Source organism: Equus asinus, chromosome 6, assembly GCF_041296235.1.
Source record: "Equus asinus isolate D_3611 breed Donkey chromosome 6, EquAss-T2T_v2, whole genome shotgun sequence".
Taxonomy (NCBI): Eukaryota; Metazoa; Chordata; class Mammalia; order Perissodactyla; family Equidae; genus Equus; species Equus asinus.
This window is the reverse complement of record NC_091795.1, coordinates 39,504,304-39,525,953: the sequence shown is the minus strand read 5'-3', so window position 1 is coordinate 39,525,953 and position 21,650 is coordinate 39,504,304. Positions and strand designations below refer to the sequence as shown.

At 46.7% G+C, this 21,650-nt stretch overlaps 3 protein-coding genes across 5 annotated transcripts; 1 reads left to right on the top strand and 2 right to left on the bottom strand.

Annotated features, from left to right (window-relative positions):
* Window positions 1-4,772: 4,772 nt before the first annotated feature.
* On the bottom strand, window positions 4,773-12,027 carry LOC106823860 (retinol dehydrogenase 11). 2 transcript variants are annotated; one of them, XM_070511930.1, is made up of 6 exons: window positions 11,742-12,027; window positions 11,328-11,567; window positions 10,696-10,785; window positions 8,009-8,197; window positions 7,407-7,513; window positions 4,773-4,963 (listed from the first exon to the last, which is right to left on the bottom strand). In XM_070511930.1, the coding sequence occupies exons 1-6, from the start codon at window positions 11,914-11,916 to the stop codon at window positions 4,919-4,921; spliced, it is 846 nt and encodes a 281-aa protein (XP_070368031.1). In that variant the 5' UTR covers window positions 11,917-12,027; the 3' UTR covers window positions 4,773-4,918. The 2 variants fall into 2 exon arrangements, with proteins under 2 accessions (XP_070368031.1, XP_014685288.3); XM_014829802.3 differs by lacking the exon at window positions 4,773-4,963 and adding an exon at window positions 6,946-7,282 and having other exon boundaries at window positions 11,742-12,019.
* A 498-nt stretch (window positions 12,028-12,525) lies between these two features.
* C6H2orf81 (chromosome 6 C2orf81 homolog) lies at window positions 12,526-17,208 on the bottom strand. The gene is made up of 4 exons (XM_070511919.1): window positions 17,087-17,208; window positions 14,489-14,719; window positions 14,183-14,404; window positions 12,526-14,016 (listed from the first exon to the last, which is right to left on the bottom strand). Exons 1-4 carry the CDS (start codon window positions 17,102-17,104, stop codon window positions 12,634-12,636), a joined length of 1,854 nt encoding a protein of 617 aa, XP_070368020.1. The 5' UTR covers window positions 17,105-17,208; the 3' UTR covers window positions 12,526-12,633.
* Window positions 17,150-21,574, top strand: WDR54 (WD repeat domain 54). Of its 2 annotated transcripts, none has more exons than XM_014829800.3 (10): window positions 17,150-17,352; window positions 17,742-17,964; window positions 18,128-18,190; window positions 18,591-18,657; window positions 18,750-18,803; window positions 19,129-19,256; window positions 20,678-20,778; window positions 20,878-21,040; window positions 21,217-21,291; window positions 21,369-21,574. In XM_014829800.3, exons 1-10 carry the CDS (start codon window positions 17,309-17,311, stop codon window positions 21,498-21,500), a joined length of 1,050 nt encoding a protein of 349 aa, XP_014685286.1. In that variant the 5' UTR covers window positions 17,150-17,308; the 3' UTR covers window positions 21,501-21,574. The 2 variants fall into 2 exon arrangements, with proteins under 2 accessions (XP_014685286.1, XP_014685287.1); XM_014829801.3 differs by having other exon boundaries at window positions 17,273-17,352; window positions 17,685-17,964.
* Window positions 21,575-21,650: the final 76 nt, after the last annotated feature.

The window sequence follows — 21,650 nt, the reverse complement described above, 5'->3', positions numbered from 1 at the left end:
TGTGTCAGCATTTCCTTCCTTTTAAGGCTGAATAATATTCCATTGTAGGTATACACCCCATTTTGTTTGTCCGTTCAGCCGTTGATGGACATTTGGGTTGTTTCTACTTTTGGCTACTGTGAATAAGCACATATTTTTTAAACATAAATACATCTCCCACTCATCCCATCCCCAAGATCCCTACCCAAAGCAACTCTTTGATGCCAGTTTTAGCTTGCTATTCCAGAATCAGTCTCTGAAAACTTAAGCATTTTAGATGCAAACAGCAGCTTCCTAGACATACTGTTCTGGAAACTTGTTTACAGCCCCACTGGACAATATATCTTGGTGGTTGTCCATATCAGCACATATTGATCTGCCTTGAAATTTTTTTAAGTGTATATTTTTTATTTGTTCTGGAGCCATCCTTCTAAGTAGCTTTAACAACCTTTAACAGATGTGCTGAATTTTCACGTGAAGCTGCCAGGCCTCTAGTAGAATGGGGGTGGGGATACAGAAAAGACCCAAATGCTTCTTCACACCATGAAAGGGGGTCCCACTGAGTCTGATAAGAGACATATTGTTTCTTTTACATTGGATTAGACTGAGAGATCTTCAAGGAAGATTGGTATTGTCTTTGTCCTATGTGTTTTTTCATAGGTGCCAGCCTGAGGCTCCCTGTAATGAGGAACCTGAACAACACCCCTAGGACCCCAAAACTCTGATTTGCATGACTGGATCCCATCCTCCCAACCTGTAATGCTGAACACAGAAGAACATCTCTGCTCATCTGGGTGGAATCCTAGTCGTCCCAGAACATGGGAAGGAACCGAGAGGGAAAAGCCTCCTCTTGAGAAAAAGAATGCAGTTTCCTAGAGGGAGGAGGTGGTTTTCAGGCTGAGAGACTTGGAGAGGGGACTGGATAAAGACAGAAAGCAAAGGGTCCGCCCTGTGGCCAATCGGTCAAGTTTGCCCACTCAGCTTCCTGAGTGCTGACTTAGCAGCTCATCAAGCCATGCTGAGGTAGCACCCCACATAGCAGAACCTGAAGGACCTACAACTAGAATATACAACTATGTACTGGGGGGCTTTGGGGAGAAGAAGAAACAAAAACAAAGAAGATTGATAACAGATGTTAGCCCAGGTGCCAATCTTTTTAAAAAAAAGAGAGAGAGAGCAAATCAAGGTGACCAAGCCAGCTATGGGGGAGAGGAGATGCAGGCGAGAAACGCATCTAGATTAGCTATACCAGCACTGTCCAATAGAAATAAACTATAAGTTTTAAAATTGTCTTGAATTGAGATGGCTAATAAATTTTAAAGAGATTTTTTGGGGGGAAAAGTTATTACAATTAAATTTTATATAAGCCAGCCACATATATAATCTTAAACTCTCTAGTAGCTATCATTTTAAAAAGTACAAAGGAACAAGGGAAATTAATTTTGACAAGATATTCAAAATATTATCATTTTAATATGTAATAAATATAAAAATATTAATGAGATACTTTACATTCTTTTTTTGTACTAAGTCTTTGAAATCCAGTATGTATTTTGCACTTACAGCACATCTCTATTCAGACGGTAAATTTTCATTGGAAATACTTGAGCTGGTTTAGATTTCACACAATTTATAGTTGAAGAAATAGATTTATGTATACAACTTGTTTCAAACATATTAGAAGTTTTCCAATAACTAGATTGAAATATACATTTTTAACTTAAATGTAACTTAATTAAAATTAAATAAAATTTAAAATTCAGTTCCTCAGTCATATTAGCCATATTTCAAGTACTTAATTGCCACATGTGGCCAGTGGCTTTCATATTGGACAGTCTGGAGATAGACTTTCAACCCTTCTTCCCCCTGCTTTATTATACTTTCATGAGAGGGTCTGGTCTTTCAGGAAAGAAGCAAATGTATATTTACCACTGCCTGGCTTGTTACCACACACTGGTAGAGTGTGAGGAGACATGGTGGCCCACAGAGAGCCAGACCTGCTGTTCCCCGTTTCTTTCTGAAGTAGAGGTAGGGACAGCATGAGGATGGTCCCTCAGGGGACCTTGAAGACTTTGTAATAAGAAGGATCCACAATGTAGGATAAGCCAGAACAACTATGAAAAGTCACTCTTACAGTGGGGACTTAGAACCACACAAGTTCTGCTGTAGAAATCATGGGGAAAACCATATTTACATGTGGAGACGTTTTTGTTGAAACAGATACAGACCCTTGAAGGAATACAAGATCTCATTAGATTCTCTAAAATCAGAAATACAAAGATGCCCAATATCTCTGATTCTAACCAACATGGTATTTTAGCACACAGCCGTTACAATAAGGTAAGAAAAAGAGGTAAAAGGCATAAAAATTAGAAAGGAGGAAATTAAACTGTCATTTTTCACAGATGATATGATGAGATATATTTAAAAGCGCCAAAAGAATCTGAAAATTATTAGAATTGATAAAAAATATTTAGTAACATGGCAAGATATAAAATCAATATAAAAAATCAATTGCATTTCTGTAACCAACAATGAAAAGTTAAATAATATAATTTTTTAAATGAAACTGATGCATCTACTAATAAACTTAACAAAATATGTGCACATTCCAAAATTATAAAATCATGTTGAAGACAGTAAAGAGCCTAAATAAATGGGAGCTATAGCACATTGGTGAACAGGAAGATTTAATGTCATAAAGAAGACAGTTATCCCATATTAATCTATATATTTGAAATAACCCAATCAATAGCCTATTGGATATCCTAGAAGCTTGACAACAAATTAGTAAATTTGTACAGAAAAGCAAAGGGACAAAATAGCCAAGAAACTCCTGAAGAAAAAGAACACAGTTGAGGAGGGCGGCAGTGCTTGTTTTAAAGTTATAGTAATTAAGGCAATGTGGTATTGATGTAAGGATCAAAAAGTAGACCACTAGCACAGAAAAGAGTCTAGACCTAAAATAAACACACATACACATGAAAATTTGACATATGACAAAATTTGTATTATTGATTAGTGGGGGAAAGACACACTATTCAACAAATGGTGCTGAGACCATTGGTTATCCAAATGCAAAGGAAGGAAAGAAAGAAGGAAGGGAGGGAAGAAGAAATTGGATGCTTCCATCTCTGGCAATACAGAGGACTAAATATCACAGAAACTCCACCTGATATAGTACAACGAAAAATGCTATATGCAACATTTAACACACATACACATCTATTTGTATGTCCTGAATGAATCGGTGGGAAAGTAAGGGAATTCCCCAGAAGCTAGAGATGGTATGAAATTATGAATCCCAAGGCACAGATGATCAGTGAAGCCAGTGTTTGCTAAACCAACCCCTGGTGGCCTGGAACCTGGGTTTAAAGGACCATAAGTAGAGACAGAAGACAAAATCTGGAGTTGAGCAGAGATGGTTGAAATGGAAAACTATCCCCCTACACATAAAGCCAGGATACTCAAAGAGTAACACCCCCAGAGAGTGAACTTAAAAACAGTGCCTCATAGAGGGCAACAGTATGGATAAAAGTCTATCTCATCCTTGGTTCTGGGGGTAGTGGGAAAAAAACTTTCTGGTAATTCAAAATAATAAGTTGTACTCACACAAGTTTGGGGCCAGAATGTATACCACATGAATGGCAAAAATAATCCCAAGACAAAAGTGTAATTTAAATTGGTCTCAAGTTGGTATAGTACTCCTGGGAACCTGGCCAAACTAATGTAAACCCTCTCTAGCAGAATGTACTTTAATTCCAGGCCTTAAATAATTCCTACAGCTATAATTCCAAGAACCAGGAACATAAAATCAAAGTCACTAAACACACAAAGAAACAAGCTACCATAAACTATTCAAGCCTGCAAATATTACAGATATTTGAATTTTCAGTTACAGTATAGAAAGTGAATATGTTTAATATGTTTTTTAAAACATAAAGGAGGATTTAAAATATAAGGAAGGAACAAGAGATTATATAAATTGACTAGGTAGATTGGCAAAACAACCAACTATAAAATATAGTAATAAAAATATAATAATTGTAATACAAAGTTATTGATAGAATAAACAAAATATTAGTCATAGCTGAAGAGAGAATTAGTAAATTGGAAAACAGATCCAAAAAAAATGAACCAAAATGCAGCTTTAACATATAAGAAGAAGGAAAATGTGAAAGAGAAGCTAAGAAACATGAAAGATAAAGTGAGAAGGCCCAGCCTTTATCTAACTGCAATTCCATAAAGAGAGATGAAAGATAATGGAGGAGAGGCTGCATTTAAAGAGATATGCAGGATACATGTATATCTTCAGATTCAGGAAATCAAAGGGATTCCCACCAGAATAAACAAAAAGAAAGGCACGTCTGGATTAATAATAGTGAAACTGTAGAAAAACAACCCCAAAGCTAAAAATCTTAAAAGGAGCAAGAGAGAAAAGGCAGATTCCCTACAAAGTCACTGTTAGATTAACATCTGATTTCTCAATAGCAACAATGAAAGCCAGAAGATAAAGAAATGTTATCTTTAAGAGGATAAGAGAAGATAACTGTCAACCTATAATTCTTTAGCCAGAAAAATGACCCCTCAAAAATGAATGTGAAATAAAGAAATTTTCAAAGAAATAAAACTGAGGAAGTGTACTATCATTAGATCCCACATTAGTTTTTCTGCATAATAAATTACTATAAACTCAGTGGCACAAAAGGAATACATTTATTATCTCACAGTTTCTGAGTCAGGAGTCTGTGTACACATTAGCTGGGTCCTCTGCTCAGGGTCTTACCAGGCTGAAATCAAGGAGTCACCCAGAACTGCAATCTCATCTGGGCTCCAGGTCCTTCTTCCAAGGTCACTGGTTATTGGCAGAATTCAGTTCCTTGGGACATAGAGGCCTAGAGGCCATGTGGCACTCTCCACATTGTAGCAGTTTGCGTCTTCATGGTAAACAGGAGAAGCTCTCTGACTTCTGGGAAGGCTTGAACTGTTTAAAAAGGCTAGCCTGGTTAGGTCAGGTCCACTCAAAATAATCTCCCCTTTGATTAACTCAAATTCAACTGATTGTAGGCCTTAATTAAATCAGGAAAATCCCTTTGCCAGGTACATGACATATCACAGGACTGAAATTCCATCATATTCATTATTTCTGCTCACACTCAAGGGGAGGAGATTATACAAAATATGTACACAAGAGGGTAGGAATCTTGGGGCCAGCTTAGAATTCTGTCTACCACAAATCCTTATTAAAGGAACTTCTAAAGGATGCACTTCAGGTAGAAGGAAAATAATCCCAGATGGAAAATCTGAGACATAAGAAAATAGAACAAGCAAAGAGAATATTAAACATATGGGTAAATCTACACAAGTATCGACTACTTAAAATATAACAATATATCTGATTTGTGAGATTAATGAAATAATTAAAATACTGAGTTACAAAAGCATATAAGTTCAAAAGGAATGATTAATGTTAAAGAATTCTAAGATATATGTATTATTTTAAAGAAGAATAAAGGTATTGATTAGAGATACTGTTAAGTTAAATATGCAGGTTAGAATTTTTAGACTAACCACTAAAGAAAGAAATAGATTGTGTACTTTCAAAACAAGATAGGAAGTTTAAAAATGGAAAAAACATCCCACTTCACTCTAAGATGCTCCCAACCAATCCTCTTTCCTTCCCTCCCTCCTTCACTGTGGGTCAGACATATCACAGTCTGGTGGATCTCCCAGCTTCTTCCCCATTTTCTCTCACAGCCATTTCTCCTAACAAATTTCTTGTACATTTAATCCTAATTTGGTATCTGCTTCTTGGGTAATGTCTCCAGACTAAGACAAATCCCCAACTCATCTTATCAAATGACTATATCCGTGACAGCAAGACCAGACAATGGCAGTAGAAGTAAGGAAAAGTATATGCCTATCTCATTATGAACACACTTAAAAAGTTCTAAACAAAAACATGAGTATGCTAATTTAGCAATGTATACAAAAATAACATTATGACCAAGTTGGGTTTATTCCAGAAACACAAAGTTGGTTTAATATTTGAAAATCTATTAAGGTTTTCTAGAAAAAGAAACAAAAGTTATAATAATTGAAAGGGATGACATAAAACTCTTATTATTCCTAGATGGTGTGATTTTCTATGTAGAGAAACCAAAAGGATCTACAGATAACTTATTAGAGTTAGATAACTTAATAAAGTTGTTTGATATATGATCAATATACAAATTTTAAAATACCAGTTACAACGGCAAAAAAAACAAGGTAGCTGAAATTAAGTATAGTAAAACTTGTGAAAGATCTTTATGGATAAAATTCTTTAAAATTTTGTAAGGATATTCAGATTTAATTAGATATGAGTATATCTTGTTCATGGTCAGGAAAACTCAATATCATAAAAATGTCAATCCTCCCAGTGGATATAGTACACTCCCAACAGGATTTGTGTGTGTGTGTGAAATCTGAAGAGCTGATTCCAAAATTTACGTAGATGAACAGACCCCAGAAAAGAAGCAATGGGCTGTCACTCCCAGAATTCACTGGTCTTATTGCATGACTCATCACAGGAGCAGCTGGTTGATGGAAAGGTGGAATGATTATCTGCAGGCTCAGTTACAGTGCCAGCTGGGAGACAACACCCTGTGAAGTTGGAGTGTTGTCCTACAAGACATGGTTTATGCCTTAATGCCGAGGACACTATGTGGTACTTTCTCCCTCAAAGCCAGGAAGCACACATCTGGGAACCAAGAGAACAGGCAGAAGTTTCCTGTCTTATCGGTACCCCTAATACCCACTGGAAGGAGTTTTACTCCCGGTCACCATAAAGTGAGACTCAGTAGGTTTGGAATTCCTAGTGCCCACGGGATGAATACCTCCATTGGAGAACTGGCAATAAAGTAGAAGCTGAAACTGTCCTCTGACCAGTCTGAGCTCTCATGTCACTGAGTCAACAGGAGAAGGAAGAGGCCATTATACTGGACTAGGTGATTGACCCTTGGAGCCAGCAAACAAAAGGCATAACCAGATTAAGGGCTAGAAGTCGGCTGGGGGGGGGGGGGGTTGGTGCGCCGGACGGGAGGTGGCAAGTTACGGCAAGGGTCACAGAGGATCAGTCCATCTTGTCTAGGTTTGTTAGTTGGACTGAGGCATTCCAGAGGCTTTGGGCCACCTGAGGATCCTGAGCAGCTTTAGGGGGAGGACTTATCACACAAGAACTGCTAAAGTATTTTCCAGAAATGCCATCCAGCTCCTTTGCCAAGCTCAAGTAGAGGACTGGGACTGCACCTTGTTTGGGATCCTGTGGAGACATGACGGAGAAGGAGAGAAGGTCATGCCGGCTAGGCTTTAGTCTGCTAAGGACACACAAGAAGCAGAGCCCTGTCCCACCCACTTCAGGTCCAGCCAGCTCCTCCCTTACCTACCTTAATGAAGAAGCTGACAAGCCAGAAAAGGAAGCGGTAAAGCCAAGAGAAATGCTTCATGATCTCCGTGTATACAACACCCGGGTCCACGGAGTTCACAGTCACACCTGAGTGAGTGAGACACAAGTATAAGTGCAAAGTGATGCGAGAGGAGGATATTGGGAAGAAAGAATTAAGTGTGGTTCTACAATGTGCAATGAGGGGAGCATCCTACCAGGGCTGTTGGGTAGAGGTGATCAGAGACTAGGGAGTGGTGCCAGGGCAGCCAGTGCTCTGTAACTTACATGAATGGTGGTGTCCAAGCCAGTAGGCAGATATAAGTATTTTAAAGTGTTGGGTGAACTTTAGGAGGAATGTAACAGATGGTGTTGATATTGGAAAATACTAGGAGGAGAGGGATGTTGTGGGTGATAGGAGAATTGGAAAAGGTTGAAAAGTAGATGTGAAGACGGGGTTGAGAGAAATATACGGTGCACAGACAATAAATGGAGGAGATTTCCAGCTGGCTTGGGGGGTATTGGGAGTATTTTATGGCCAGGACATGTTGGGAGGAGATGTGAAAGGTTGGGAATGGAGGAGTAGGGGGTGTCAGAGGCAGTTACCTGTTCCTTGAAGTCTCCGGGCAAGCTCCCCAGTGAATGAGGTCAAAAGCAGTTTGCTGCAGTTATAGTTCTGGTTGAAGGTCAGAGGTCTACCAGCCCCTGTCAGATGCCCCTCATCAATGTACCCACGTGTTTGCTGAAAGGAAGACACATTCACCACCCGGGCTGACCCTGCCCGTTGGAGGGCCCCTGTGTGGAGAGAGGACCACACTCCTTCAATCCAAGTCCTGGGGTAAACTCTCATAGCCACTCCCCAGCCTGCCCCTCCAGGAGACTCCAGGACAGCAGGGTCCACCCAGGGCTCTCAGAAGAGGGTCAGTGGGCCCCCCAACCAGACACCTAGGCTAGGCACAGGACAGCTTAATGTGAACGGAGACTTCATTTTCATTAGATGCTTTCCCAATGCTCTTCCTCCTCTTTTATTTTAGTGTTGGCAGCTTTATCTTGCTTTTCTTCTACTTGCCAGTCGGAGCGAATTTAATTGATCCTTGTTTGTGTTTTTACCTCAGTGATGGCTAAAACTGGAAGGAGAGGCTGGAGACACTGTGAAAGCTGTCTTTCAAGGATTCATTCATTCACTCATTTACTTGTTCACCCCACAAATTTTCACTAAGCCCCTGGATTATGGCAGATATCAAGACAGGTGCTAAGGACATAAAGATGCTAGCTAGGTTTGCAGGAAAAGAAATGTATGCAGAGATACTTGGGAAAGTGGTTGTTTTTTTTTTTTACAAAAAAAAAAACTATCTTCCAAGGGAATAAAAATAAAATTACAATCAGTAGAACAAGTTCAATCTTAAGAAAGAAAAAAAGTACCCAACTATAGGAAAAGTCTGGATTATATGAAGTATGAAAAAGTAGTAGTTGTCACATGAATTTACAGTATGGTTTTCAAACTGATAAAACTGTTTTAAGCCCTATATTTAAATTAAGAATCACAAAGGAAAAACTGAGCAGGTAGTATTTAGCCAAAATTTGCTGGAGAGAAAAGTATTCTTAAAGAGGACAACGGACCCCAAACTTGGAGACACAGTGACATAAAAACCAAAGGGGCTCACAGCCTAGTTGGAGACTGGTCCTCATGGAGCAGTGTCAGTGTGAGAACAGAGATGTGTACAAGGGGCTAAGGAAGCCCCTTACATGGGTCCAGCTGGGGAAGGCATAGATGTCAGGGCAGGAGCCACAGCACGCGGTATCTGTGCTGAGTCTTGGCAGATGAAGTAAAGTTAGCCAGGCTAAGGAGGTGGGAAAGGATACTCCAGATAGAGGGAACTACATGTGCAGAAGCAAAGCCAGAGGAAAAAGACAGAGCATGGTCCAAGAGCTACCGATTGTCTGGCTAGAGAAGAGGGTGTGGCTTCGGGAAGGGCAAAGGATGAGGCTCTCAGTCAGCAGGGGGTCTAGTAAGTGGAGAGAAGGGACTTAGAGTTTATCCTGTAATGGGTAGAGCACCTTCAAAGGATTTTAAGCAAGAAAGTGATATGGTAAAAGGTGATTTCTAGAAGTGGCAGAAGGGAGAATAGATAGAGGAGGGGAAACAGGAGAAAAGACCTTTTTTTTTGGAGGAAGATTAGCCCTGAGCTAACATCAGCTGCCAATCCTCTTTTTTTTTTTGCTGAGGAAGAGAGGCCCTGAGCCAACAACTGTGCCTACCTTCCTCTACTTTATATGTGGGATTCCTGCCAAAGCACGGCTTGGTAAGTGGCGCATAGGTTCACGCCCAAGATCTGAACCAGCAAACCCTGGGCCGCCAAAGCATGAACTTAAGCACTACGCTGGCCAGCCTGGAAAAGACAGTTTAAGAAACTATTACTACACAAGATACAGACAGGGGTTGCAGCCTGTTACAATTTTGGGGAAGGGGAACAAGCATTCAGACTTGCCAATGCATAGAGTTTTGCCTGCTCTTTGCTCAGTTCCCAATTGAGGCTAATTTAATCTTCCCCCAAAGGTTACACGAGATCCTAGCAACATAGTTGCCTCGCAGGAGCGGAATGAGTAGCTGATTTTCAAGGAGAGGAGACCTTTTTTTTTTTTTTTTTTAACTGTATTGGCTTTTTGTATACTTTCAATTTTGTACTTTGGATGTATTACCTAACAAAAAAATCGATTTTCTTTTAAAGAGGCTATTACACAATCCAGGAGAAAATGTTAGGAAGAAGGTGCCTGCCACCCACTCCACCCCCACCCACCTCCCGGGAAGAACCCAAACTTCCTTCCTCAGAAAAGATTAAAAAATCAGAAATCCAAAGGACTTGGGCCCCAGGCAGTGGTGTGTTCAACCTACATCCGTGGTGGATCCTGAACTCTCTGAGAGCAGGAAGTCAGTCTTCTTGTTCTCTATGTTCCTAACGGCCCAGTGCCGCCCTTGAGAAGTATTTGTTGAGATGACTGACTCTACTGATCTGGCTAGAACTTGGAGCTGGGGGAAGGAGGGAGGGGAATCTTAGATCCCCTTGCTGGCTGTATTTTGGGCTGACTGATTCCATTACCAGCCTCCTATTCCTGACTTGTGCCGGGTGGGTTCCCCTGCTGTGCGCAGCAAAAGCAGACTAGGTCATCATTGCTCAGCAAGCAACTAGGTGCCAAAGGGAAGGTGGTGGCCATGGGAGAGAGGAAGCCACGAAAATGTCAGCGGTATGGAGAAGTGGGGGCAGCACAGAAGGTAGACATTCATCCTTCCTTACCTTTGAGTAGATTTGTGAGCAAAAAGGGCCCAATATAGTTGGTGGCAAAGGTGAGATCAAGGCCCTCTGGGGTAAGTGTCGTGGGGAATCCTGGGAAGAGATGACAACACAGATTGTGATGGAGGGACTACCCTATGGGAAACAAAGTCTGCGGGGGTGGAGGGGGGACGTATTGGGATTCAGTAGAAATGCCACAGGAGCATGTATGCACAAAGATAGGGGCAATGAGGGGCTGGCCCCGTGGCCGAGTGGTTAAGTTCACGCGCTCCGCTGCAGGCTGCCCAGTGTTTCGTTAGTTCGAATCCTGGGCGCGGACATGGCACTGCTCATCAGACCACGCTGAGGCAGCGTCCCACATGCCACAACTAGAAGGATCCACAACGAAGAATATACAACTATGTACTGGGGGGCTTTGGGGAGAAAAAGGAAAAAATTAAAAATTAAAAAAAAAAAAAAGATGGGGTAATGAAGTTTGAGGCTATAACTTAAGGTGGCCTTTTTAGGGTAGTGTGTGAATTAGAGAGTTTCAGCAGGATGCACAGGTTAGGCTTTGGAGATGCCTGCTTTGGGGTCCCTGAGCTGGAAAGGAGGCTCCTGAAATGTGTTCGGGGGAAGAAAGTGAAGGTACCTACCACAGACTGCAGCATTGTTAACAAGCAGATGTATCTCAGGGTACTCCTGCAGAAGCCAACGGGCAAAGCCCCGGATGGACGCCATAGAGCTCAGGTCCACCTCACCAAGAAGGAGGTTGTTGCACCGTAAGGCTGCTTGGATCTCGGCCAGGGCTTGCTTTCCACGCTTGAAGCTACGGCAGGCAAGGATCACATGGGCCCCTCGGTGGGCCAGCTCCTGGGCCACAACCTTCCCAATGCCTGTAGGAGGGCAGCTTCAGAGCAGGCTAGTCTGGGCAGTGACTGGAGGGCAATGGAGCAAGGGGAGGGACAAGGGTGCTGACAGTGGGTGCTAGTCCTCTTCCCTGCCCTCCCCTTTGAGGCTTTTGAAGGCTGAGGCCCCTAGTGAGGTGACAAGGTGGAAGGAGCACTCACCACTGTTGGCCCCAGTCACCACTGCTGTCTTCCCAGTCAGATCTGTGGAGCAGTGCTGGAGGTCCCATAGGTGAGACTTATGCCAGAGCCTCACACATAGTCTAAGCAGGAGGACTAGAATAAGGACAGAGCCAGGACCCCAGACCAGGGTGCTGAGTAGAGACCACAGCAACATAGCAGAGACTGCTGGCTGCCACTGGAAGTGCTGCAGTAGGGTGAGGGTGGAGAAGGGCTAAGCAAAGCTGTGTGGGGATTAGCAGTGAGGCTGGTGTGGAGCTTAAGACACGAAATTTAAGGAGGTAAATACTCTTGGATCTGTTCAAGCACCCTGTTTGAACCTGAAAGTGAGTTCCCTCTTAAATTGTGTGCCCAAGCCACTTGATTGCCTCACCCCGGTCAAAGGTCCAAATCAAATATCAAAAGATCAGGGCTTCCCTGAGCCCTGCACAGCCTCTAATTCATCTATTTGCACTCTAAGGGTGATTGACAGAGCTCCAGGGACTGGAGAAGCAAGAGATCAAACTCCTCATGTCTTGAGTCACTCTGTGCTTAAGCAGGGCCATGCGCTTCCTCCACCTCTCCAGCTGAGGCAGACTCCACTGCAGCCCTTGTCTGTCCTTTGCGGGGAGGTGCATGGTTCTCCAGAATGCCACTGCTGGGGCGAAGCCTCTGTCCTAAAGCAGGGTCTCCTAAGGGTGGTAATGGGGTTATTTCCTGGAGCCAGTGTTCTATGTTCTTCCAGGCCTGTAGGACAACTGCTCCTCCCCAGTTCAGTGAGAGTACACAGCTTTGGGCGAAACGGACAGAGACATTGGGCCAATTCTTAAAGCAACTCAGATGTTTATTTCTGGCAAGCAGACAGAAGGAAGGTAGGATTCCTGCTGCCAGGGGTTCAGGACCCAGAATGAGGCAGGTACTTGGAAGGGAGTGACCTCACTTTGGGGGTTGAGTTCTTCATTAGCTGCGCCACCATCACCTGAGGCTTCGGGGCACCTGTCTGGATGGGCTGCTGCTCAATGGGAGGAGAGGCTTGGCCTTTGTCCTCCTGCTGGGGTATGGCAGAGCTGAGCAGCACCTGGGTGGTTGGGTTCCACATGCTCACACCAGGAGCCAGTTTCATTGCTTCTGGCAACAACATGGGCTTCCACATCACCTGGGACGTGGCCTCGAGGACTTGGGGCTCAGGATGAGGCCACTTGTGAGGATCCAGGCCTTGTGGAGGTACGCCCTGTGGAGATACACGGGCGCGGCCGGCCCACAGGTCTTCCAGTAACTCCACCTCTCCATCCCAGCCACTGGGCCACTTGGTACCCGGCCACAGTTTGGGGCTGGGGTTGCGGGCCACGTCGGGGAGCACTGGGTGCGTGGCGAGAAAGCGGAGGCCGGGACTAGGAAAGGGCAGCTTTGACCCGGAGCCTGGCGACGGTAGACCTAAGCTTAAACTGGGGATTTGGAGGCCGGGGCGGGGGTCAGGGCCGAAGTCACGGGACGGAACGCCAGGCGGGAGAGGTAAGAAAACTGCAGAGGAGACGCGGACGCCGGTGCGGGGGGTTCCGGCTCCGGCTGGGGCCTCGGTCTTCTCGCCGCGCGGGCGTCCGCGGTAGGCTTCCACGGGGCGCGCCTCGGAGTCTGGAAGCAGGACCTTGGCCAGCGGGCTCACCCAGAGGCGCGGCAGCCGCGCGGGATCCAGGCGCGCCCCCACCATCCTGCGGCCCACCATGTACTGAGGTGCGCTCAGCCCTGCCTCTGGGCGCCCCGGCTGCTGCTGAGGCTGGAACGACGCTGAGAGCCTGAGCATGGTGGAGCCACCCGCAGAGGAGCTGGCCACTGACACTGGCGAGGCGATGCGGGGCATCTCCTCCTTCTTGAGCTCCGGCCGGTCCCCAGCAGCGTGCAGCTGGGGCGTGCAATAGTAGAGGTCCTCGAGCGAGAACTGAGAGCTGAGGGCCTGTGCCCTCTCGGCTGAGGCCTCGGGGCTGGCTACCAAGGACAGCTCCAGAGAAGAATGGGGACTGCCGGTGTGCGCCGTCTCCACTGATGGCTGGAGGTTCCCGTTCAAGGACCCAGCCGAGGACAGGTGGCCTATTGCCTGGCCATCCAGTTCCTCTAAAGGACCCCTGGGCCCTGCCTCCTGAAACAGCTCCGGGGTGGGTGGCGGGCCTGGACCTGGGATGACTCTCAGCTCGGGAGAACCCTCCCAAGATTCCATCTGCTCCTGTGATCCTCTATCCATCCACGATCTTCCTATAGGGATCTGGTCCACGCTCCCTTGGTCCTGGGGAAATGCAGCCAGAGTGAGAGGTGGGTAGTGAGACATCGGAAAGGGGAGAGAGGAACTAATGGTGGAAGAGTCCAGAAAGGCCCTGAGAACAAGGAAGACGCGGCGAGGGGGTGAGGAGGGGGATGGGGGGGCTTTGGAGAGAGCTGGGGGCTGGGCTTACTTCGCCTTGGAAGGTCTCCTCCAGCCCCACCGAAGCAGGAGCGTGCAGCACAGGCACGGATCCCTGAGCCCAGGCGTCCGTCGTGCATGCCGAGGGCTCCTCATCCTCGCCCCACGTGGGGTCCTCGGCCACTGCAGATTCTCCCTCATCCCGGGCCAGGAAGCGCCACTCGGTGATCTGCAGCATGGCCTCCCGCGCCTGACTGATGGTGAACGGAATGCACTGCGGGGCAAGAGAGGGTCTTAGCCCGGTAGGGAGGGGTTGGAGAGGGGGGAGATGGGTCTGGCAGACCGGATCCAGGCCCACCTGCTGGGTCAGGTAGACTTTGAAAGCAGAGTCCATGACTCTCGCGAGCAGATCGGCCAAGATGTCCCCAACCACGTCCTCGCCCTCCTCGAGAGCCGTAAACGCCATCCACTCAGCCTCAGTGAGCCGCCCAGGTACGATGTCCACCTGGGGTACCTGCACAGTAGGCGGCCGGACCTTTTCCGCCTTGGATCGGGTCACCCCACGGTCTCGGATCTGCCTTTCCTGCCTCTGTGGGAAAGGAACAGGGCAATCAGGGCAGGAAACTGAGGAGTGGAACAAAGAAGAAGCTATAGGCTTGGAGGAAGCTTTCTCAAGTTGTCCAGCAGGAAGGAAAAGCCTTTTGAAAGGGACAATTTACTAAAAGCCTACTATGCGACAGATGCTTTTTAGGTGACTGGCTTAGCTAATTTAATTTTCATAACAGCTCACCAAGTCCATTTTACAGACAAAGAAACAAACACATGTTAACCATCACTTGCTTGGGATCACACAGTAAACCCAGGCTATATGTAGCTCTAACTTCACAGTCCTTGCTATTTGCACTAATTCAAAGTCCTGAGAGTTCAAAGAACTTGAGAAAGACGAGTCGATAAATGGTGCTGGAATTATGGGTGCTGTTTAGAGTATCCATCCCTGCCCCAAATCAACTTAGATTCTCATTTCACAATATTCATATAAATAAACTCCAGATGGATTAAAGGATAAACACACACACAAATGAAACAAAAATATAAACAAAAAATAAAATGTAGGAAAAATAGGTTAAATTGTCATATAGTCTCTGAGTGAGAAAGAACTGCCTAAACATAAAAGTAATGTGAGAAATAACAAAGAAATAAGTAGATAGGTGTACATATGTAGGTCAAGTTTTCCTGTACTTATTTTTAAAAAGTTCCTAATTACAAGCTGATATTAGTAGTTACAATTTTCTGGCACTTCAAGTATGTCAGTCACATACATTGATTCAATTCATACATTTTTTAGACTCCATAATATTTTTGTCCCCATTTTACAGAATTTGCCCAGGATCACCCAGCAAGGAAGTACTAGTGGAGTCATAATGCATATTCAGGTCTGACTCCAGAGCCTGACTTTATCCTGCTGCTCAAAAAATATTTTCGACAAATATAAAAAAGAATAAATATCCTCAAATATATTAAAAATTCGTACAAAATAAGGAAAATCATAAGACCCCAAGGATAATAAGCAAAAGACCTCACATTTCACACAAGTGGAACTATAGATGACAAACATTTGAAAAGATGTCCAACCTTCAAAAATATCAATTCCATTTTTACAAATACACTCAAAGGTTCTCTGAAATGAAAATAAAAATATATTCTCCAACATATTCCTCGTGGTGTCATTTATAATAGAATATTGAAAACACATTTAACAAGAGAATAGATGGCTAATTGTGCACTATCTATATGATGGAATATTATACAATGATTAAGGTAATCTTTAGAAAGAATTTGCAATCGCATAGAAAAATACTTATCATGTAATGTTAAATGAGAGAGATAGGATACAAAATTACATATCAAATATTATCACAGATATGCAAACCAGTATGTGTTGAAGAAGAGGAAAACACCAAAATTGTAACAGTGGGTATGTTTCTTTCATATGCTCTTCTCAATTTTATAAGTTCTCTACAATGAGTTTGTATCCTTTAATAATCAAGAAAAATCCACTTAAAAAGAAAAAGACTAGTCCCAAATATTCATTTTAGGAACATAGGAATTTACTAACAGATCCTTGGGAGCCTCTTCACTTCCCCACAACAGTCTCCCTGATTCCTTCCAAAATTTACCTGCAAACACAATCTTCCCAAACCTTTGCCTCCCCACCCCTAACCTTATTGCCTCATACTTGATGTTCCCCAAAATTCATTCTTCCCCAAATCTGGTGTTTCCTAAACCTCACACTGAATTCAAGACCCCTTAAGCCTCATTTCCCCTCTCTGGCAAGCCCAGGGAATGGCCAACGGCCCAGTCCAGGCTTGGCCAGAGCAGAGCAGGTAAGGCTGAGAGAGGAGTATACTTTCCCGTCCCAGCCTCTCATGTGACACCCGTGATAGTGACCGTACCTAGACGCGGCCTGGCCAGAGATATTGTTGCACAAAGTCTCTTCAAATCTGTTTTATTTTTTAAATGTTTTGGCTTTTAAACAGTTTGACTTTCAAGTGCAGCCTCAGAGTTGTTTAATCTATTTCTTCCTCCTGAAATTCTCAAAATGGGTAATTTAGCAACGCCTATCCCTAATGCCTGACCAATTCTGGTTTATCTATTTAAATGGGCACCTCAATGTACGAGACTTATTACACACATTAGCTGTTTCCAAAGTCATTTTCTTGTGGACTCTGCACCACCCATTTGACCCTTTCCCTCAGGTTCCGAGTGTGACAAAGCGCGGGAGTGGGCGTAGTGCAGGTGAAAGTTTTCTGCCCAAGTACCGACGTGGCTTCCTTGTCATCTTGAACGCCCGCGTGGCGGGTGGGCGCCAGGTGGCAAGGAGCTGGCCCACGGATCCCGACGCCAACCTTAACGGCCGATCCCGCTCTGGCGCACCCCCAGCTGATTGGAAGCTCACCGAGCCTTCGTGAGCCATCGCCGCAGCTGTCACTCCAACCCTGGGTTTCGGAAGCTCCCACCCGCTTCGCTGCGGCCGCCACTGCCGCCTAAAGGTCGCCCGAGCAACCGCGCCGGCGCGGGGCGGCCCGCCCCGCCCACAGTTGCCCTAGCAACCGTGCCGCTCGCGGCACGTTCGCGGTAGTTGCCCCGCCCAACAGTCGTGCGTACGTGCGTCGTCTCTATGGTGGCGGCGGATTCGGAGGGATCCAAGGACCCTGGAGTCAGGCAAGCGGACCTGGGGCTGCTGGTGTGACCTCTGACCCGGGCCGGGGGCTTGGGGGAGCTGAGCCGAGGGCGGAAGGGGCTGGGGACTACCCTGCCTCATCCTGCCTTGGCTCGGGCGTTTGGGACCACTGGGTCCCCCGCCATCACCATTCCTGCTCTGGGATTCCCCCGTCGCCCTATGACTGAGCCCTGGGGCTCCCCTCTCTTGCTCCAAGAGACCGTCCCCATGCATGTGACCCCCCCATCACCGTCCTCGGGGTCCCCCATCACATCATGACCCAGTCTTAGGAGTCTTCCCCAGGGCTTCATGACAGCACCCCCACCCCCCACAGGAACTCTGCTGTCTTCTGTTTCCCGCGCGCCTCGTGATTCGGGCGTCTCTCCCCTAGGATGTTCCGCCGGGAGCGCTCCATCCCCCTTCGAGGCTCAGCTGCCGCCCTGTGCAACAACCTCAGTGTGCTGCAGCTACCCGTCCGCAACCTCACACATTTTGGGGTAGTCCATGGACCCAGCGCCCAGCTTCTCAGCTTTGCTCCTGAGGGTTTGCCCTTGGCCCAGCGCCAGCTCCACGCTAAGGAGGGAGCTGGAGTGAGTCCCCCACTTATCACTCAGGTGAGGCACGGAGTTGGGAGTGGTGTTGCTGAACCCAGTCCTAACCTCTGTCCTCTCCAAACCTCAAGGAACAGGCCTTCCCTAACTCTTAATTTCCACTCTTCTGAGTCCTCATGTCCCCTGCTCTGACCACTTCTCCCTACTCCCATCCGCCTCCCTCCAGGTCCACTGGTGTGTCCTCCCCTTCCGAGTATTGCTGGTACTCACCTCACATCGAGGAATACAGGTAAGAGGAGGACCTTCCTGCCCTGCCCCACTAGAGTCTTCTCATCTGCTCTCCAAGGCCCCCCGAGGCTTCCCCAATTGCTTCTAAACACTTCCAAACTTTTCACATGCTTACCACACTCTTCCTTATTTCTCATTTTCATTCCTTTCATCTTTTCCAATTCCCAAGTACCCTCTCCAATATCTCCCCCTTTACTAGCTGTATGACCTTGGACAATTAAGGTAACTTCTCAGAGCCTCAGTGTCCTCCTCTGTAAAATGGGGATAAAAGTAGTGCCTACCTCCTGGAGTTGTTTTGAGGATCAAACGGACTAGGGCTAGCATGAGTATGTGAAGTACTCAGCACAGAGCTCAGCAAAAGTCAGCTGGGTTGTGACCCCATCCTTGCTTTTGTCTTCCAGATGTTTGAGTCTGATGGCTCCATCATGGTCTATTGGCACGCACTGGACTCTGGGGATGCCTCTCCGGGTACCTGCAGGACTAAGTGGGGTAGGGGGAGCGAGTGTTTGCTGGGGTGGGGGGAGGTGCTATTTCTAATAGTTTTCTCGTTTCCTACTCAGTACAGGCTGTGTTTGCCCGAGGAATTGCTGCCAGTGGCCACTTCATCTGTGTGGGTGAGGGGACCAAGAGCAGGGCATTGGGGGTGCTGGGGTTCAGGGGTGTGGACTTTGGCCAGGAGCTTGCTGAAGGTCTGAGGAAACTGTGGAGGGTGACAAGGAAGGGTGGGAGTGAAGGGGGTTCTGAGAGACTCCAGAAAGCCATGGAGGGTTTCAGAGGGGCAGGATGGGATAGAATAAGGGTAGTGAATGGAAGGGCAGGGCCTTTGGAGCTGTGAGGGGTGGTTGGTTACTAAGGTTTCTGGGATGGAGGGAGTGCTGAGTGTGGTGGCTGGAGACTCAGGAGGATCAGGAAGCCATCAGTGGGGCACTGGTTCTGCAGGAACGTGGTCAGGCCGGGTGCTGGTGTTCGACATCCCAGCCAAGGGTCCAAACATTGTACTGAGCGAAGAGCTGGCTGGGCACCAGACACCAATCACAGACATTGCCACCGAGCGTGCCCAGGGACAGGTGAGTGGGTTCCCCCTATCTGTTCCTGGGAGCCTGGGAGCCTTCGAGCCTTCCCCACCTTGGGAGGCAGGGGACCTGGGTTCAAGTCTTGGCTCTACCACTAAGCAGCTGGATGACTTTGGGCAAAGTGCTGCACTTTGCTAGGCTAGGCTTCAGCAACCTCAGGTCCAGTGATGAAGCCCGAGATTCTTTGCATTTACCTGGCATTTAACAGTAGTTCACTAACACTTTTCAATAGTGGTGGGAATGGAAGAGTTGGGACAGATGGTTTACTAAGATGCTTTCCAGCTCTGACATGTCCAGCTTCCTTCTCTGGACTTTGGCAAGTCCTACCTATTCAGGCCCACCTGCAGCGCCACCCTCTCCAGGAAGCCTTCCCCCTATTCCAGCTCCCACTGATCTCCCTTAGCTGAACCCTGAATTGATACTGCCCAATTCAAAGCCAACTTTTGTCTCCCCGTTTGGATTGCACACCTCTTGAGAAGGTACGTATCTTCTCATTCATATCTTCCACTGCACCTGGCACTGAGCTGGGCCCATGGGCTATGCTGGCTGCCTGGGTTGGGGGTTGTCAAGAGGCCCAGAGTCTAGTTAGCACTAGGACTGGCTCACTGCAAGACCTCCAGGTCATAACACTATGGCCTCTATTTGGTCATCCATGCAGTGAGGACAATCATATACCCCCTCTGAACACGTGGTGTGGGACAGGGGTCGGGGGAGACTCTACAAGGAGTGTAAGGAAAGCATTTTCAACATTTTATGCTTGCTGAGGGAACCCTGGGTTCAGCTAGTGAGGGCTCCACATCTGCCCTTCCCTGGAGGCAAAGATGCAAATACTGCCTCCGTCCCCCTCCTGCCCTGTACAGACAATCCCCAACTTAGGATGGTGTGACGTCATGATTTTTCGACTTTACAATGGTGCAAAAGCCACACACATTCAGTAGAAACCGTACTTCACATTTTGAGTTTTGATCTTTTCCTGTGCTGGCGATATGCAGTTCTCACGTCCCTCACGATGCTGGGCAGCAGGGGCAGCAAGCCGCAGCTCCCAGTCAGCCACGTGCTCATGAGGGTCAATGACCCCCTTACAACCATTCTGTACCCATACGACCATTCTGGTTTTCACTTTCAGTACAGTATTCAATAAATTACATGAGCTATTGAACACTTCATTATAAAACAGGCTTTCTGTTGATGATTTTGTCCAACTGTAGGGTAATGTAAGTGTTCTAAGCAGGTTCAAAGTAGGCTAGGCTAAGCTATGATGTTCGGTATCTTAAGCCTGTAAAATGTATTTCGACTTGATGTTTTCGGCTTACAATGGGTTTATCAGGACATAACCCCATCGTGAGTTGAGGAAGATCTGTGTACAGGACCCAGCAGAGGAGAAAGGCAAGGGCTGATCCTGCCTTTCCCCTCAGGACTGCGTGGCTGACATGGTGACGGCAGATGACTCAGGCTTGCTGTGTGTCTGGCGGTCAGGGCCTGAATTCAAATTATTGACCAGAATTCCAGGATTTGGGTAGGTGAGGTGGAAGGGGGCCGAGGCCTTCCTGAGGTAGCCGCAGGGTGGGAAGTGGGCTTCGGTCTGGGAAATCACTGTGGGGTATTGCCCTTGCAGGGTCCCGTGCCCTTCTGTGCAGCTGTGGCAGGGGACCGTAGCAGCAGGCTATGGAAACGGGCAAGTGCGTCTGTATGAGGCCAGTACGGGAACGCTACATGTCCAGATCAACGCCCACGCTCGGGCCATCTGTGCCCTGGACCTAGCTCCTGAGGTGGGCAAGGTTAGTCTCCTCCTCCATCTCTCCATACCCTTGTTCCTGGTGCTGGAATGTTGAGAGGAACTCCACAGGCTTGTCTTCGCCACTCAGTGTAGCCCCTGGACCCTGCACCCCAGCCTATACCAGTCCCCTGTCAGCACATTCCAACTCCCCCTTGTCCTCCCTGCCTTTTTTTACAGCTGCTTTCTGCAGCTGAGGATACCTTTGTGCACATCTGGAAGCTGAGCAGAAGCCCAGAGAGTGTCTCCATTGAGGTGTGTGTGGTGAGGGGAGTGGAATGGGGAGCCCAAGCATGGGGCAGCAGGCCCTGAGCAGCCCTCTTCTCTCCCAGGTGGAACACTGTCATGGTGAATGTGTACCCGACACCCAGGTGTGTGGTGCCCGCTTCTGTGATCCCTCAGGCAGCTCCTTTGCTGTGACTGGCTATGATCTTGCTGAGATCCTGAGATTCAGCAGCATGTGAGAGAAGAGCAGCCCTCCTTCCCCCCTGTGGTATTTATAAAGTACCCCCTCCACCCAGCCCTTGTCTGATTACTCAGTATCACACTCATACTTCATAGGGGGTGAGCTAAGCTCCAGGGATGAGGGCATGGGGCAAGTCCAGACCAAGCAG

Bases quoted from the DNA above. Each gene is read 5' to 3' on its own strand.
- LOC106823860 (XM_014829802.3), bottom strand. From the start codon at position 11,916: ATGTTGCTGTGGTCTCTACTCAGCACCCTGGTCTGGGGTCCTGGCTCT. The intron at 8,198-10,695 runs GTAAGGAAGGAT...CTCTCCACACAG, and splicing joins GCTCACAAATCTACTCAAAG to GGGCCCTCCAACGGGCAGGG. The intron at 7,283-7,406 runs GTAGGTAAGGGA...ATGTCTCCACAG, and splicing joins TTGTCAGCTTCTTCATTAAG to GATCCCAAACAAGGTGCAGT.
- C6H2orf81 (XM_070511919.1), bottom strand. The intron at 14,405-14,488 runs GTGGGCCTGGAT...CTTGCCCCGCAG, and splicing joins AAGTCTACCTGACCCAGCAG to TGCATTCCGTTCACCATCAG. The intron at 14,017-14,182 runs GTAAGCCCAGCC...GCATTTCCCCAG, and splicing joins AGGAGACCTTCCAAGGCGAA to GACCAAGGGAGCGTGGACCA.
- WDR54 (XM_014829800.3), top strand. From the start codon at position 17,309: ATGGTGGCGGCGGATTCGGAGGGATCCAAGGACCCTGGAGTCAG. The intron at 18,658-18,749 runs GTACCTGCAGGA...TTTCCTACTCAG, and splicing joins CTCTGGGGATGCCTCTCCGG to TACAGGCTGTGTTTGCCCGA. The intron at 18,804-19,128 runs GTGAGGGGACCA...CTGGTTCTGCAG, and splicing joins TGGCCACTTCATCTGTGTGG to GAACGTGGTCAGGCCGGGTG.